A 14,892-nucleotide genomic window follows, 5' to 3' on the forward strand; every position below is an offset into this window, starting at 1 on the left:
ACAGATTTACCAAGAAACTAACTTGGTAAATTTAAACCATATTCTACTATAAATGAGGATGTTTTTCAAAGAGTACATTTACCACATCTGTTTAAATCAATCAGACTAATCTTGTCTTTTTCATCATGGAGACTTTTCCCACTGTCTTGCTCTAGCTGTATCTGTGTAATGTTTGCTGTTTTTGTTTCAAAATTATTTTTATCACTGATGCAATAATCAACATAGCCTTTAACAGCTAAGGGTTGTCTTTGTTGTGTAATCTGATAGCCAGCCTGGAATTGAAATAATTAAATCCACTGTCATGCAATTTTTATGTGACAATTTTTTTCATTGGCTCAAAGTTTCCATCAAACCCACAGTATGCATGTCATAACTGAGGAGTGACCAGCCATTTTGAATTGCTTGAATCAACAAATGTTTGATTCTACAAAATAATCGAAAATAAAACAAAACATTTTGATATGATTTTATCCAAATTTGAATCGTAGAAGTAATGTAATAGTCTTCAGTTTAAAAATAAGAAGATGTGATATGATTGCCAATGAGACAACTCTACACCAGAGATTGCAGAGAACAAATGACGTAAGAAGTTGTAATTCTCATTTGTATGACGTCACAGTCTATGCGCCAAAATATTTCATGAAGTTTGACAGAATGTTATTTTATTTCCAATTTATATATTTGTTCAAGCTCTAACATATTATTTCTTTTTGTAATGCATTAAAATCAGAATAACAGTACTGTAGTTGAAGAGTTGCTGCCATCAATTATGATTTAACGGTAGTAAATGTCTGTTTTACTGTCTCCTCTACGAGTCGCCAGTAAAACTGCATTTGCTTCTGTCAAATCGCCAATTGACTGTGGCAACTCTTCAACTACAGTACTGTTATTCCACAATTGGAAAATTTCATATAGAATCCTGACAGAGAGAATTTTTTTACAAAAATAACATCTTGTTAATGAAGCATACATCATGAAGGTACACATAAGTTTTACAATTAAACTTTTTGGTGTGATAATTAATAGGAAAAATGTTGCATGTTATTTAAAATACTGTTAGGGTAAAATCATTAGCACCAGGATAGACTGATGTTAAAGTTCTCTAAGGGAGATAACTACTACTTCTAATTAAACACTGAAGTTTCATCCTTTCCTGAGTAGGTAATTACAATTTAGACCCAGTTCTCTTAAAATCCCCCCCCCCCCCCCCCCCCCAATGAAAGTATGTTTGAACCAGGCCAGTATAAACACTGATGCAAGTTAATTCAAACATAAAATTTAGAAAATCCTGTACTTACCGGTAAATCTGCATAGAAATAATGTTTCCTATCAAACTTGGATACTTTGTTAACAGTACATCTCAAGGCCAAGGCAGTCAAAACACCTGCTTCTACACAACCTTTATTTAGTACCTATAAAAGGTAATCAATTATATTTATATAGCCATACAATTTCTTCTTCTCACTGTTGGACTCATCATGGTCAAAAATGTTGAGTCCTTGGACTAGCCTTTAAAAATCCTTAGTGAGAACCCTGAATCATACTCAATCCAATTCTTGGTTTAATAATAGTGTGCATACAACATGTACAAGCCTAAAGAAACTATTTTGTTGAAAACCAAAATTAATTGTTTACCATTACCAACAAAATCCAAGAAATGGATTATCCACTAAATAACAATGAATCCCAAGTATGTCTGTATGATTGAGTTATGAAACTATAAAAAACAAAGAACATAGATGACAAAAATACAACCCCATTTCCATTCTCAATTTTAGTTATTCTAATAATCGTCATTTTGCTTAATTTCTTCTGTTACCTATTCTGACATCAAACTTGGACATCTTTTAAACTGAATTTTACTGGTCGTATTGCTGTGTGGTTTTTTTTATTCCACATTGACTAGAGGTAAAGGGGGAGGGTTGAGGTCTCTCAAAACATGTTTAACCCCGCCACATTTTTGCGCCTGTCCCAAGTCAGGAACCTCTGGCCTTTGTTAGTCTTGTATGTATTTTTTTTATTTTGGTTCATTTATATGTTTCGGAGTTTAGTGTGACGTCCATTTTCCCTGATTGTTTAGGGACCAGCTGAAGCCCACCTCTGGGTGCAGGATTTTCTCCCTGTGTTGAAGACCCATTGTTGGCCTTGGGCTGTTTTCTACTCTTTGGTCGGATTGTTGTCTCTTTGACGCATTCCCCGTTTCCATTCTCAATTTTAGTTTTATATTTTTTTTCAACTATACTTTGCATTAACATAATTACTGTTACTGGTATATGAAATTCATCAAATAAATTTTTCCTCCACATCTCATATTTTCTATAAAAAGTTCTTTCTATGAGAGATTTTCATTTAGAATCATTTTATCATGACAGTGCTTTCCCATGGCCATATCGTATGGAATAAAGGTACAATTTTTGAATATCATGGGTTCAAATAATATAACTGAGTCTTCAAAACATACTGAAACAGACATTTCTGCACTATAAAGAGCAGTCACTCATTTCGGCTTTTTAATACTTGTAATAAATAATTTAGATATCTAGATTTATTATTGATTATTTTAAGAAGTAGTCATACAGGTGATTAATTGTTGAAAGCCAATAATAATTCCCTTTTGTCATTTAAAAATATCACTCATCAGCAATTCACATGATTCAGTATCACTAAATCAGTTTACATTCATTATTAAGAAGAAAAGGAAATGAGGGCCTAGTCCAGTGTGGTGTTTGTCAATGAGACAGTAACCCAACAACATAATAATTTACTAAAATCTAAATCAAGGAATGATAGGTTACAACAAATTCATACTGGATTCCTATTTCTAAACTTACTGGTAGGGTACCAGGAAAAGCAGCATCAAACAGTGACACCTGTGTATTGGTTGGACCACCAAATTTGTTTTCTGCTCCTGAGAATAGTTTACTTTCTGTATTTATCTGGGCATGGATTTCAAGTCCAACAACACTCTTCCATTGCTTAGACCTACAATATCATAAATGGTATTTGATAAGGTAGCACAATACAATGATTTTTTCACCCCCAATCAGACAACTTTAAACTGAGGTAATTTCTTTCACCCAGCTCTAAAATTCTTAAATGAGGAACCAAAAGAAAGAAAAAAGATTAATCTTTCAAATGGTGATAATTTCATTATTACATAATTATTACATAATTGATTATTATGTAATTAGTTGCCAGATTCTGATGTCCACATTTGAATGAAATTAGCTTCTTTGTTATTCACAACATCCCAAAGTGTTTGATAGATTCTTGTGCAACACAGTTTGACCTCCAAAACAATGTCCCAGATTTTGCATATTGTATTTCATTCTCTCATAACCCTTCAATTAAGTTTGCAACTTTATTTCATAAGAAATCACTCAATTTAATTGGGTATAAAATTTGTTCTATTGATGTTTTTGGAAATCTGAGACACAGCTTTGAAGATAACTGGTCAAGGAACAACATGTGATAAAATCAGGCATATAGGGCACCCGTCTAGGAGATAATTTCATTTAAATCTACATTTTCATGACAAAAATGTATGTGTCACAATTGAATGAATAAGGATTTTCCTATTTGAACCTCATTAACTTCAATATCATTCACACATGCACCATGGGGATACTTCAGGATTGGCCTTTAAGCATACATCAATTATGTTTTGACCAGTAAGAAAGCATTACATTTCAGCAATTCTAAATATATACAGAAAATGCACACCCTATGCATCAAAAACCAGACCTGGCCAGAGAAGTTATATCTTTATTGACCTTGCTGTAAGTCAGTTGCTACTGATATGGTCAAAACTCCGCCCACCTTGATAAACATCAACCATTAATGATCTCAGAAGTTTATTTACACATTGCATTTTGCTTTTTTCAATATGGATTTTTTATTCAATTAGTACATTGTAGTACATGAAACAATATATTTTGTTTTAACATTTTTCCAAAGAATAAGTTATGCATGTGTACATAAAATCATCATTTGGTCAGTCTGGAGGATTCTTATGGCATGTATGGGGGATTTCTAGAATTATAATCAATATACAATTTTACAAAAAGTAGAATTTTCTTATTTTTGTAGTTTGAAAATAAAATATTTAATTTGTGTTTTCTTTTAAAAAGATTTCATATGTACACATTCTCCTCAAGAAAATCTGATATAACAATCAGCATTAGCATCAGCAACATTAATTGTTGTGCATTTATATTTGATTCCCTCTATAGCTCCAAATTATTTTTTGTTTTTTCTCCTGGCAGCTCCAATATAGAAATGTATTTTTATTTGGATTTCATTATCTTCTTTTTTCTATAAATCCTGAATTCAACCTCTTTTCTATGACTTTTATTTTTTATAGCTGGTCAGTGGTCATAAAGCTATCAAACGATTCTATTGATTAACCACAAAGTACTGCCCACATGTTCTTATTTGTATCAGTCAAACACGTGCATTTGTTCATAAAACTAATTATCATCAAAACTCAGTGCAGTTAACAGTGCAAGATATGGAAACTTATTTTTCTTCTGTGGCTTTCTGTGGTACTTTGACCTATAATGGTTTACTTTTACAAATTGTGACTTGGATGGAGAGTTGTCTCATTGGCACTAATACCACATCTTCTTATATCTATTTTGTAATATTAAGAAGTAACAAAAACAGCTGAAAATGAAATTTTGATAAAATTTAGTTGTTTTTGTATTGTGCTACCTTAATACTCATACCCAACTGTTGTTCTTATGCATACTGGAGGCTTAATAAAAATAAATGGGGAATGTGTCCATGGGACACAGATGATGCCCCCGCTTGCATATAACGTTATAAAGGGACATAACTCAAGAACTGTAAAATGGACGATACCCAAATTTGTACTTGATCTGAGTTTTGTGGTAATAAGCATTGTTTATAAGTTTCATAACATTTAGTTGAGGCAAACTTAAGTTAGAGAATGGAAACAAAAAATTCAGCAATTTTTTCATTTGTAAAGGGGCATAACTCTAGAACAGTAAAAGTAACGCCACCAAAATTCAAACTTTATCTGTGTTTTGTGGTAATAAGCATTGTGTATAATTTCATAACATTTGGTTGAGGCAAACTTAAGTTAGAAAACGGAAACCAATTTTGGGATGTATGTACAGACGGACAAGGGTAAAACTTAATACCCTCTCCGCTATGGCGGGGGCATAATAAACCCGCTGAAATGAAAGCTACAATGTATGACTGATAATGACTCACTGATGCCCCTGCTTTAAGCATTCGGTAAACAGGAAGTTGATTGATGGATGTGAAAAATCATCTATTAGGCTTTACATCCACTAGATATATAAATGTTGGGTCTCACTAATTTGCGACAAGAAGCGTCAAAAAGCGACAAGAAGAATAATTTAGAGACAAGAAGATTTATTTAGCGACAAAAAAATAATTTTAATGTCAAGAAATCTAACAATTACTTATTTTAAATAAACAGATAAAAAAAAAAGCATAAAAATGATTTTTTTTAATATACATGCAGTAATAAAGTGATTTTCATTTTTTCATTATACTGATAGATGAAGAAATTAAACATTTGTAAAAAAAAAGGGTTGTTTAGTTTTAGCAATCTATATTGTTTAAGTGTGTTTCCAGACCCCACGACATGGACATGGTTCTACTCGAGATCCATATTTTGTCTTACCTTATTTTATTTATAATAGTAATATTTACATTACTACATGTATCTTACATAATCATTATACACTACATGTATGTACACGGTGGTCTGCCAATTTTCATAACATATCCAACTATCGCCGTCATCACATGACTTTTACAATTCAGTTGTTTATCATTAATGGCCGATCTTTATATCAATGAAAATGAACGGGTTACATAGATTAAACGATCATAACTTTTTGGATACATTATGTATTTACCTTCCAACCCCACGTTTTAAAGATTTTTTTTATTTACAATTAAATACATGTATGTTCTAAATTTCAGTTCAGAGGTATGATTTCTTGATTCAAATTAAGTTTGAAAATAAAGGTGCCATAACCACACAGCCTTCGTTGACTTCTTCATTAACAATTGATAAAACTGCAATGGGACCTTTTTATATAATCAATTTTCTAAACTTATTCATTGTAAATAATATCCTCCCAACCCCTAAAAAGGTCAACAATACATTTAATTCAAAGAAATCAAAAACAAAATCAGTCAACTGACTCTAGGTAACAAACTTTTTGAATCAAAATTTGATTGAAAAGTTATTTTGGCATTTGTTAGTAAAATTTTGAAAATGGAAGTAAACAACGACACGAAATGTATGCATTTTGTTTAATATTAATTAAAAAGTTATATTTGAAATATTTTAAGTGCGTCTATTGTATTTGAGAAATTAACATTTTCACCTTCACTTTAGTATATTTATAAGAAACAGTCTCTCGCACACAAAATAAAGATTTATATGCATCGATTATGCAATTATGCAAGTTGTTTACACTGACATCGTTACTCGACTTTTGAAAAGATATTTTGTAATTTGACGATAGAAATCAAATAACTGTTGGACACATACCTTTCAAGTCACTGTCTTACCTAAAAGCAGCATAGAATCCAACATTGGTTTCTTTATAAAAGGGGGTACATTTTATTCGTTTTGATAAAATTTTGAAGTTACAAAAAAAACGGTGACCGGGCCCCATTAATTTCCAATGAAGACGATCCTCACCATTTGTCCAGGCAAATGATTTGATTTGATTTCAATGTTTACACTGCAATTAAAATTGACACAAAATTTTCATTCTAATAATACCCTAGTACGTATACTTAGCTAGATAAACAGTGATAAAGGAGATTATAAAGTCATAACACCAAAGTGATCAAAGAAAACAAACATGTGGCATCCGATGATGGTGTAAATTTTGACAAGACCTATGTAGATTAGTTTTGTCCGAGTCTTAATGAAATTATTTTATGATTTTGTTTTAAATTGATAAAAGATAAACCTCCAATGGATGTTACAGGGGCATTAGCTGTCAAATTCATGTTTACCAATTTGACTCAAATTGTCATATTTGATTTATACATACTAAAATGTACATCCAAATTACAAAAATTCTAAATTAAACAATTAACAATGCATGGACTCGATAATATGTATCAACATTTGGTGTGTATTTTTTGTCTAGACATCATCTAATTAACCATCGAGATGACCTCAGAAGACTGCCAATGGTCATATAACCCGATATAAACATAAATATAAATATAAACAGATAGCGACCACGTGCAATTGGATTTTTCAAGGTCTGTTTGATTTCATATTGTAGGTTAAAAAGTATGTTTATCATCGTTTTTTCCTGTATAAGAATGATTGTTTGTGGATCGAATCTAATTAGTTAACCAAATGGTTCATCCTTGTTCACTTTCAATGTTGACATTCTTTTCCTTTTGATAACAGAATACATGCGTAACCCATCTCCAGCTAAGGGGTTCAATTGAAGGGCACATGAATACGGATTCAATGAGGTCTAATTATTCACTTGCAAGTGAATAATTCATCAACGATGTTTCTTAGCTTATTTTGTCAAAATTGAACCAAATTGGCTGCTAAAAATGAATTATTATTTCACTCTATCACTTTCATTAATGATTGAACAAAAAAAAAAAAATATATAAATTTTACAAAAAACCTAATTAAACCAGTAACATGCAGAGTTATCGAACGTAATTATGACTGAAATAGTTGCATATGAACAGTAGACATTTTGACCATTAAGGTTCAATGTATGGTTTAGCCCTTTTCGACTTTACTAAATGATTGTATAATAAATAACTTGCTTCGCCGAGTGCAGCTGGATACAACTGCAGAGGTCCAACCCTGAACAGTTTGGGCAAAAATGGACACAATATTGGCGCTTGATACAGGTCTGAATTTGGATTGTAATTAAATATTTTACACATAATAGGTTTCTGACACAGAATAACTGTAGTCAAAGAACTTAGAATTGGTTATATGATTTGAATTTATATTCAATTTTTTGCTTTTGTGCAATACACTATGCTGTTGCGAATTGACCCCCTCCCCCCAAAAAAAAAAATAAATTACCCCCCCTTTTTTTTTGCTTTTGTGCAATACACTATGCTGTTGCGAATTGACCCCCCACCAAAAAAAATAATATTTGAAGAATTTTTCTTTTTAATTTCTGAAATCTGAAATGAGAAAAAATTGCCCCCCCTCCTCACAATTTCTTTTTTTACCCCCCCCCCCCCCCCCCTTTTCCAAAAAAAAAAAATTATTTCCCTCAAGATATGGTCATAATTTCAATTCAAATTTCCAATGGAGTTTGCAACCATAATTACCCATTTAAATACATCATAAAAGTCTTAAAATAGAAAATGACATACATAATCATGGCTAAAATTAATATATTAAATATTCCTTAATCAGCATTTTAAAATAGTAACTTCTAAACATAAATTGACAGCTAATCACCTCAAGATAATACAACATTTCTTTATACATAATTTAAAAGCAGTGTAAGGGAGGTAATCCAAACTTTACATTGTACTTTTTTTTAATTGTCCATTAACCAGGAAACCCTTGTTTTTCCCCCTTTTTTTGCCCCTAATTCCTAAACGGTTTGAGCCATAACCCCCCAAAGCCAATCCTAACCATCCCTTTGTGGTATGGAAACTTGTGGTATAATTTCAAAGAGATCCATACACCGTTCCACAAGTTATTGTCTGGAAACTAGAAAAATGCTTATTTGGGCCCCTTTTTGGCCCTTAATTCCTTAACTGTTAGGACTATAACCCCCAAAATCAATCCCAACCTTCCTTTTGTGGTTATAAAGCTTGTGTTTAAATTTCATAGATTTCTATTTACATTTACTGAAGTTATTGTCCAGAAACCAAATGTCTTCGGACGACAACGTGATACCAATATAGGACTGCAAAAAAGTCGTATAAAAACCTGTATTAATTACAGAAAATCTGTGGCGTGCTAACAGAAATGAAAATTTTTAAAACATCAAATTATCAACTGTAATAAATTGACTTTTTTCTATAAATTTATAAGGGGACGAAGTCCCCTATTACAGTAGAAAAATCAATAAGAAAAAAAAAACGGGGAAAATTTCCTGAAATTTTCATTGTACTAATGAACTCAAAATCATTAACTTTTTTTTGTCACTTTCTTTAATTCCCGCATTTGCGCAGAAATCTTCCTTCTTCTGGTCTTGTTTGTCATGAGTGAAATATATATTTATCAGTACAGTAAAATATAGGAAGGAACACTATAACAATTTCATTTCTAATTATTCTTTGATATGAAAAAATGTTACCTGATGATAGCGTTTCTTTGTTTACATTGAATATGACGTCATAACTAAAATAACGTCACAACTAAATTCCTAACAACAGAACCAAAATCAGAAACGTTACGGTATTTCCGTTTCTTTTTTAACAGATTTAGAACTTAAAATATGTTTGAATTAAAAAAAATAATTTATATAGACTTCGTCCCCTTTCACAGGTAATGCCTGCCTCATATTAATTTTTAATAGAATTTAAACTTTCTTGTCAATAAATTTGTTTTCTTGTCCCTTATTCTGTCTTCTTGTCCCTAATTAGTGAGACCGATACATGTAAATATTAAATGCATTTTGTGGTTCGGAAAGATAAAATCTTTTAGGGATTTTAAATGGCATTTTTTCATCAGTGAGAACTGCAGAAGATAGTAAAATAAAGAAACACCTGAATTACATTTGATACTGTCCAATCAGTCACACTGTTTAAAAAATCATCTAATGTTGTGTATAAGTTAGTCTGTACTCAGGGTACTTTTTTATGTGACGGTGTCAACACAACTATTTTTGGCTCTAACTAAGATTAAAAACTTATCAAACAGTAAATAAAATGTAAATATGATTGAGATTTCGTTACTTTAAGTTACTGCATGATCTCTTATGGTTGTAGGTTAAATATCTCCTTTTACAAAGTTGACAAATGTGTGAAGAAATTTTTTCCATGGAGGCTGCCATTGATCAGGGGAGATAACTAGTAACAGGAATTTCTAGCTTTTCAAAAAGCTTGATGGACTTAAGGATGTTTGCAATCTCCGGCGCAGAGTTCATATCCGTTTCATACATGCTCCGCAATACTGCACTTAATATGACCTCTGCCATACATTGGTTGACCATATGAGGATTTTGACTCATGGCCGACAAGCATTCGGTATTCTCTGCAAAGTCCGATGCCCGATTGGGATGTTTGCTGCTCTTGGTTTTTGGCTTTATGGCAAATATTCGGAATCCTCTGGTATTATCCATGTAGTGCCATTAAAAAATTGCCCACTAACCCCTTTCTTTCTTTTTCATAACTTTATTATATATAGTTTAAAAAAGCCAATTTTGAAAATCATACAAAATCCTTGTTATTTATTTTTTTTATAGTTTTTGAAAGAAAAATGATGCCAATGTTAAATATACGAAAAATCTAGAGAAAACCATTTCCCGCCAAATTTCCAATGGCTTATATCTCAAAAACAAGGACACGGACCTATCATTTTTTCTGCTTTTTTTAGGTCTGTTATTTATATACTATCAATTTATAACAGTCTTTTTAAAAAGCTTGTTATTTTAAAAAAGAGTATCGAACATCCTTATAAGCATTATTAAATATGAGTCGTACGTTTCTAGAAAGAATGACAAGTTCTGGTATAGGTTAATGACTCCATTTTAGGAGGGGCTTAGATAGTATTTATGATGGGCTGACTATTGCTTCACAAATTCAGCACATAATGTTTGTAACAGAGGGACACAAATTCGTCTGAATCATGTGTTTAATGTTTTTCGACACAAACATCCAGAATACTTAAAAAATGGTTTTTCAATAACATCCCTTAATAATTATACTAGAACTACAATGCTTATAACTTTTATGTTCCAAATGAAAAAAAGGTGTAGAATCTTCTTCTTTCTTTTTTAATAGTATTAAAATCTGGAATGCGTTGCCAGATCATGTAAAAGGTATTCATGTCAAATCAAAAATAAAATGTAAGTTTGAAGTAAACAAAAACACATAATGAGTAATCGCAGGTCAATGTCAGATGCAGATTTTATATCTTATTAGATTGCTTTTTTATATGAATGTTTTAAGCTGTGATTTATAGATACTATTCATTGCTTTACAATTGAAAGATAAATTACTTTATTTTATTATCCACACCATAAGGACCCCATTGGAAATAAGCGTTTTTGCTTTCATAGGTCTACTTTGGGTAATGTGTTATAGTAATCTCAGGGTTATGGAATTAAATATATCTATAATCACAACCATTGCTATATCTTTTAGGGTTTTATGTAGCTAAGTTTCTAAATCGTATTATGTTTTTGTATATATTGGCTTTATCTGAATAAGCATTATAATTATTATAGAATATGGAACCATGGTAAATATAATATGTACAAAAGAGTTTTTTTTCATTGGTTTGGGTTTCTAGCTTTCATAGATAAACCCTGTAGCCAGTAACCGTCTGAAGACTTTGAAACATATAAATGCATTTTTTAATGATCAAACTCCATTACTTTCACCTCGATTTCCGATATTGACTCTATAAATGCAGAGGTAATAAATACACGGTAAAGTGTTACAACTTTTCTAATACATACAAACCGACAAAAAGTAAATAAATTATAAATCTCTGATTACAAAAAAAAAAACAACAAAAAACAAAGAAAAACCAGACCACCTATTATTGGTACCAAAATGCAAAAAGGATAAAAACACCGACGATTTAGAAATGCCTCCTTTTCAAAATTTATATAATACATCACACCGAAAAAAATTGTATCAACCGTTTTTTTTTGTCCTTGTCACAGTTTGTAATCCCGCTACAATTTATACACAACTGAGTGACTATTTTGAATGGTGGAAGTACAAGGCCAACATACACCAAATTTGCTAACGTCAGAACTGATGAAACGTACAATGCTAAAAATGAAAGACATTTTTATATCATCATCTTTGAGATGAAAAAGCTATTTCCAGAGACATAAAATACAATTGTATGTCTCTGCAAATAGCTATCCAATTGTACGCTTTACAGAAAACTACTATTTGTCCAATATTACAAACTTTTTAGAATGAATTCCCTTAATAAATCTACCATCTTTTAAATTCGGATATTGTACCGAGAGGAAAATTATGTAAAGGTGCTTAATTTTAAAGAATATTCAAAGTGTATTCAACAAATGAAAATAACACTTTAAAAAATTTCACGAGTCGGAGGCGCTTTTCTGAATTTACCCTATCCTGAACACTCAAACCCAAACATCTGTCAATCAAACGTCCAACTTTTATGACATTATATTACGGGTTACATAGATTAAACGATCATAACTTTTTGGATACATTATGTATTTACCTTCCATCCCCACGTTTTAAAGATTTTTTTTATTTACAATTAAATACATGTATGTTCTAAATTTCAGTTCAGAGGTATGATTTCTTGATTCAAATTAAGTTTGAAAATAAAGGTGCCATAACCACACAGCCTTCGTTGACTTCTTCATTAACAATTGATAAAACTGCAATGGGACCTTTTTATATAATCAATTTTCTAAACTTATTCATTGTAAATAATATCCTCCCAACCCCTAAAAAGGTCAACAATACATTTAATTCAAAGAAATCAAAAACAAAATCAGTCAACTGACTCTAGGTAACAAACTTTTTGAATCAAAATTTGATTGAAAAGTTATTTTGGCATTTGTTAGTAAAATTTTGAAAATGGAAGTAAACAACGACACGAAATGTATGCATTTTGTTTAATATTAATTAAAAAGTTATATTTGAAATATTTTAAGTGCGTCTATTGTATTTGAGAAATTAACATTTTCACCTTCACTTTAGTATATTTATAAGAAACAGTCTCTCGCACACAAAATAAAGATTTATATGCATCGATTATGCAATTATGCAAGTTGTTTACACTGACATCGTTACTCGACTTTTGAAAAGATATTTTGTAATTTGACGATAGAAATCAAATAACTGTTGGACACATACCTTTCAAGTCACTGTCTTACCTAAAAGCAGCATAGAATCCAACATTGGTTTCTTTATAAAAGGGGGTACATTTTATTCGTTTTGATAAAATTTTGAAGTTACAAAAAAAAACGGTGACCGGGCCCCATTAATTTCCAATGAAGACGATCCTCACCATTTGTCCAGGCAAATGATTTGATTTGATTTCAATGTTTACACTGCAATTAAAATTGACACAAAATTTTCATTCTAATAATACCCTAGTACGTATACTTAGCTAGATAAACAGTGATAAAGGAGATTATAAAGTCATAACACCAAAGTGATCAAAGAAAACAAACATGTGGCATCCGATGATGGTGTAAATTTTGACAAGACCTATGTAGATTAGTTTTGTCCGAGTCTTAATGAAATTATTTTATGATTTTGTTTTAAATTGATAAAAGATAAACCTCCAATGGATGTTACAGGGGCATTAGCTATCAAATTCATGTTTACCAATTTGACTCAAATTGTCATATTTGATTTATACATACTAAAATGTACATCCAAATTACAAAAATTTTAAATTAAACAATTAACAATGCATGGACTCGATAATATGTATCAACATTTGGTGTGTATTTTTTGTCTAGACATCATCTAATTAACCATCGAGATGACCTCAGAAGACTGCCAATGGTCATATAACCCGATATAAACATAAATATAAATATAAACAGATAGCGACCACGTGCAATTGGATTTTTCAAGGTCTGTTTGATTTCATATTGTAGGTTAAAAAGTATGTTTATCATCGTTTTTTCCTGTATAAGAATGATTGTTTGTGGATCGAATCTAATTAGTTAACCAAATGGTTCATCCTTGTTCACTTTCAATGTTGACATTCTTTTCCTTTTGATAACAGAATACATGCGTAACCCATCTCCAGCTAAGGGGTTCAATTGAAGGTCACATGAATACGGATTCAATGAGGTCTAATTATTCACTTGCAAGTGAATAATTCATCAACGATGTTTCTTAGCTTATTTTGTCAAAATTGAACCAAATTGGCTGCTAAAAATGAATTATTATTTCACTCTATCACTTTCATTAATGATTGAACAAAAAAAAAAAAATATATAAATTTTACAAAAAACCTAATTAAACCAGTAACATGCAGAGTTATCGAACGTAATTATGACTGAAATAGTTGCATATGAACAGTAGACATTTTGACCATTAAGGTTCAATGTATGGTTTAGCCCTTTTCGACTTTACTAAATGATTGTATAATAAATAACTTGCTTCGCCGAGTGCAGCTGGATACAACTGCAGAGGTCCAACCCTGAACAGTTTGGGCAAAAATGGACACAATATTGGCGCTTGATACAGGTCTGAATTTGGATTGTAATTAAATATTTTACACATAATAGGTTTCTGACACAGAATAACTGTAGTCAAAGAACTTAGAATTGGTTATATGATTTGAATTTATATTCAATTTTTTGCTTTTGTGCAATACACTATGCTGTTGCGAATTGACCCCCTCCCCCCAAAAAAAAAAATAAATTACCCCCCCTTTTTTTTGCTTTTGTGCAATACACTATGCTGTTGCGAATTGACCCCCCACCAAAAAAAATAATATTTGAAGAATTTTTCTTTTTAATTTCTGAAATCTGAAATGAGAAAAAATTGCCCCCCTCCTCACAATTTCTTTTTTTACCCCCCCCCCCCCCCCCCTTTTCCAAAAAAAAAAATTCTTTCCCTCAAGATATGGTCATAATTTCAATTCAAATTTCCAATGGAGTTTGCAACCATAATTACCCATTTAAATACATCATAAAAGTCTTAAAATAGAAAATGACATACATAATC

The 14,892-nt window shown here is 31.2% G+C and overlaps 1 protein-coding gene across 2 annotated transcripts in view; it reads right to left on the reverse strand.

Moving 5' to 3' along the window:
• LOC127714314 (glutamyl-tRNA(Gln) amidotransferase subunit B, mitochondrial-like) overlaps positions 1–14,892 on the reverse strand; it is a 28,828-nt gene that overhangs the window by 12,290 nt on the left and 1,646 nt on the right. Inside the window, exons 1-4 of one of the 2 annotated variants that reach the window (XM_052220375.1) lie at positions 9,931–10,040; positions 2,832–2,982; positions 1,299–1,412; positions 83–272 (exon numbers count right to left, since the gene is read on the reverse strand). In XM_052220375.1, coding sequence (XP_052076335.1) covers positions 83–272; positions 1,299–1,412; positions 2,832–2,982; positions 9,931–10,028 — 553 coding nt within the window. In that variant the 5' untranslated portion in view covers positions 10,029–10,040. Of the gene's footprint in view, positions 1–82; positions 273–1,298; positions 1,413–2,831; positions 2,983–9,930; positions 10,041–14,892 lie in introns of those variants that run through there. The other variant, XM_052220376.1, reaches the window with a different exon arrangement.

This window comes from Mytilus californianus, unplaced genomic scaffold (genome assembly GCF_021869535.1).
Source record: "Mytilus californianus isolate M0D057914Y unplaced genomic scaffold, xbMytCali1.0.p SCAF_9, whole genome shotgun sequence".
Taxonomy (NCBI): domain Eukaryota; kingdom Metazoa; phylum Mollusca; class Bivalvia; order Mytilida; family Mytilidae; genus Mytilus; species Mytilus californianus.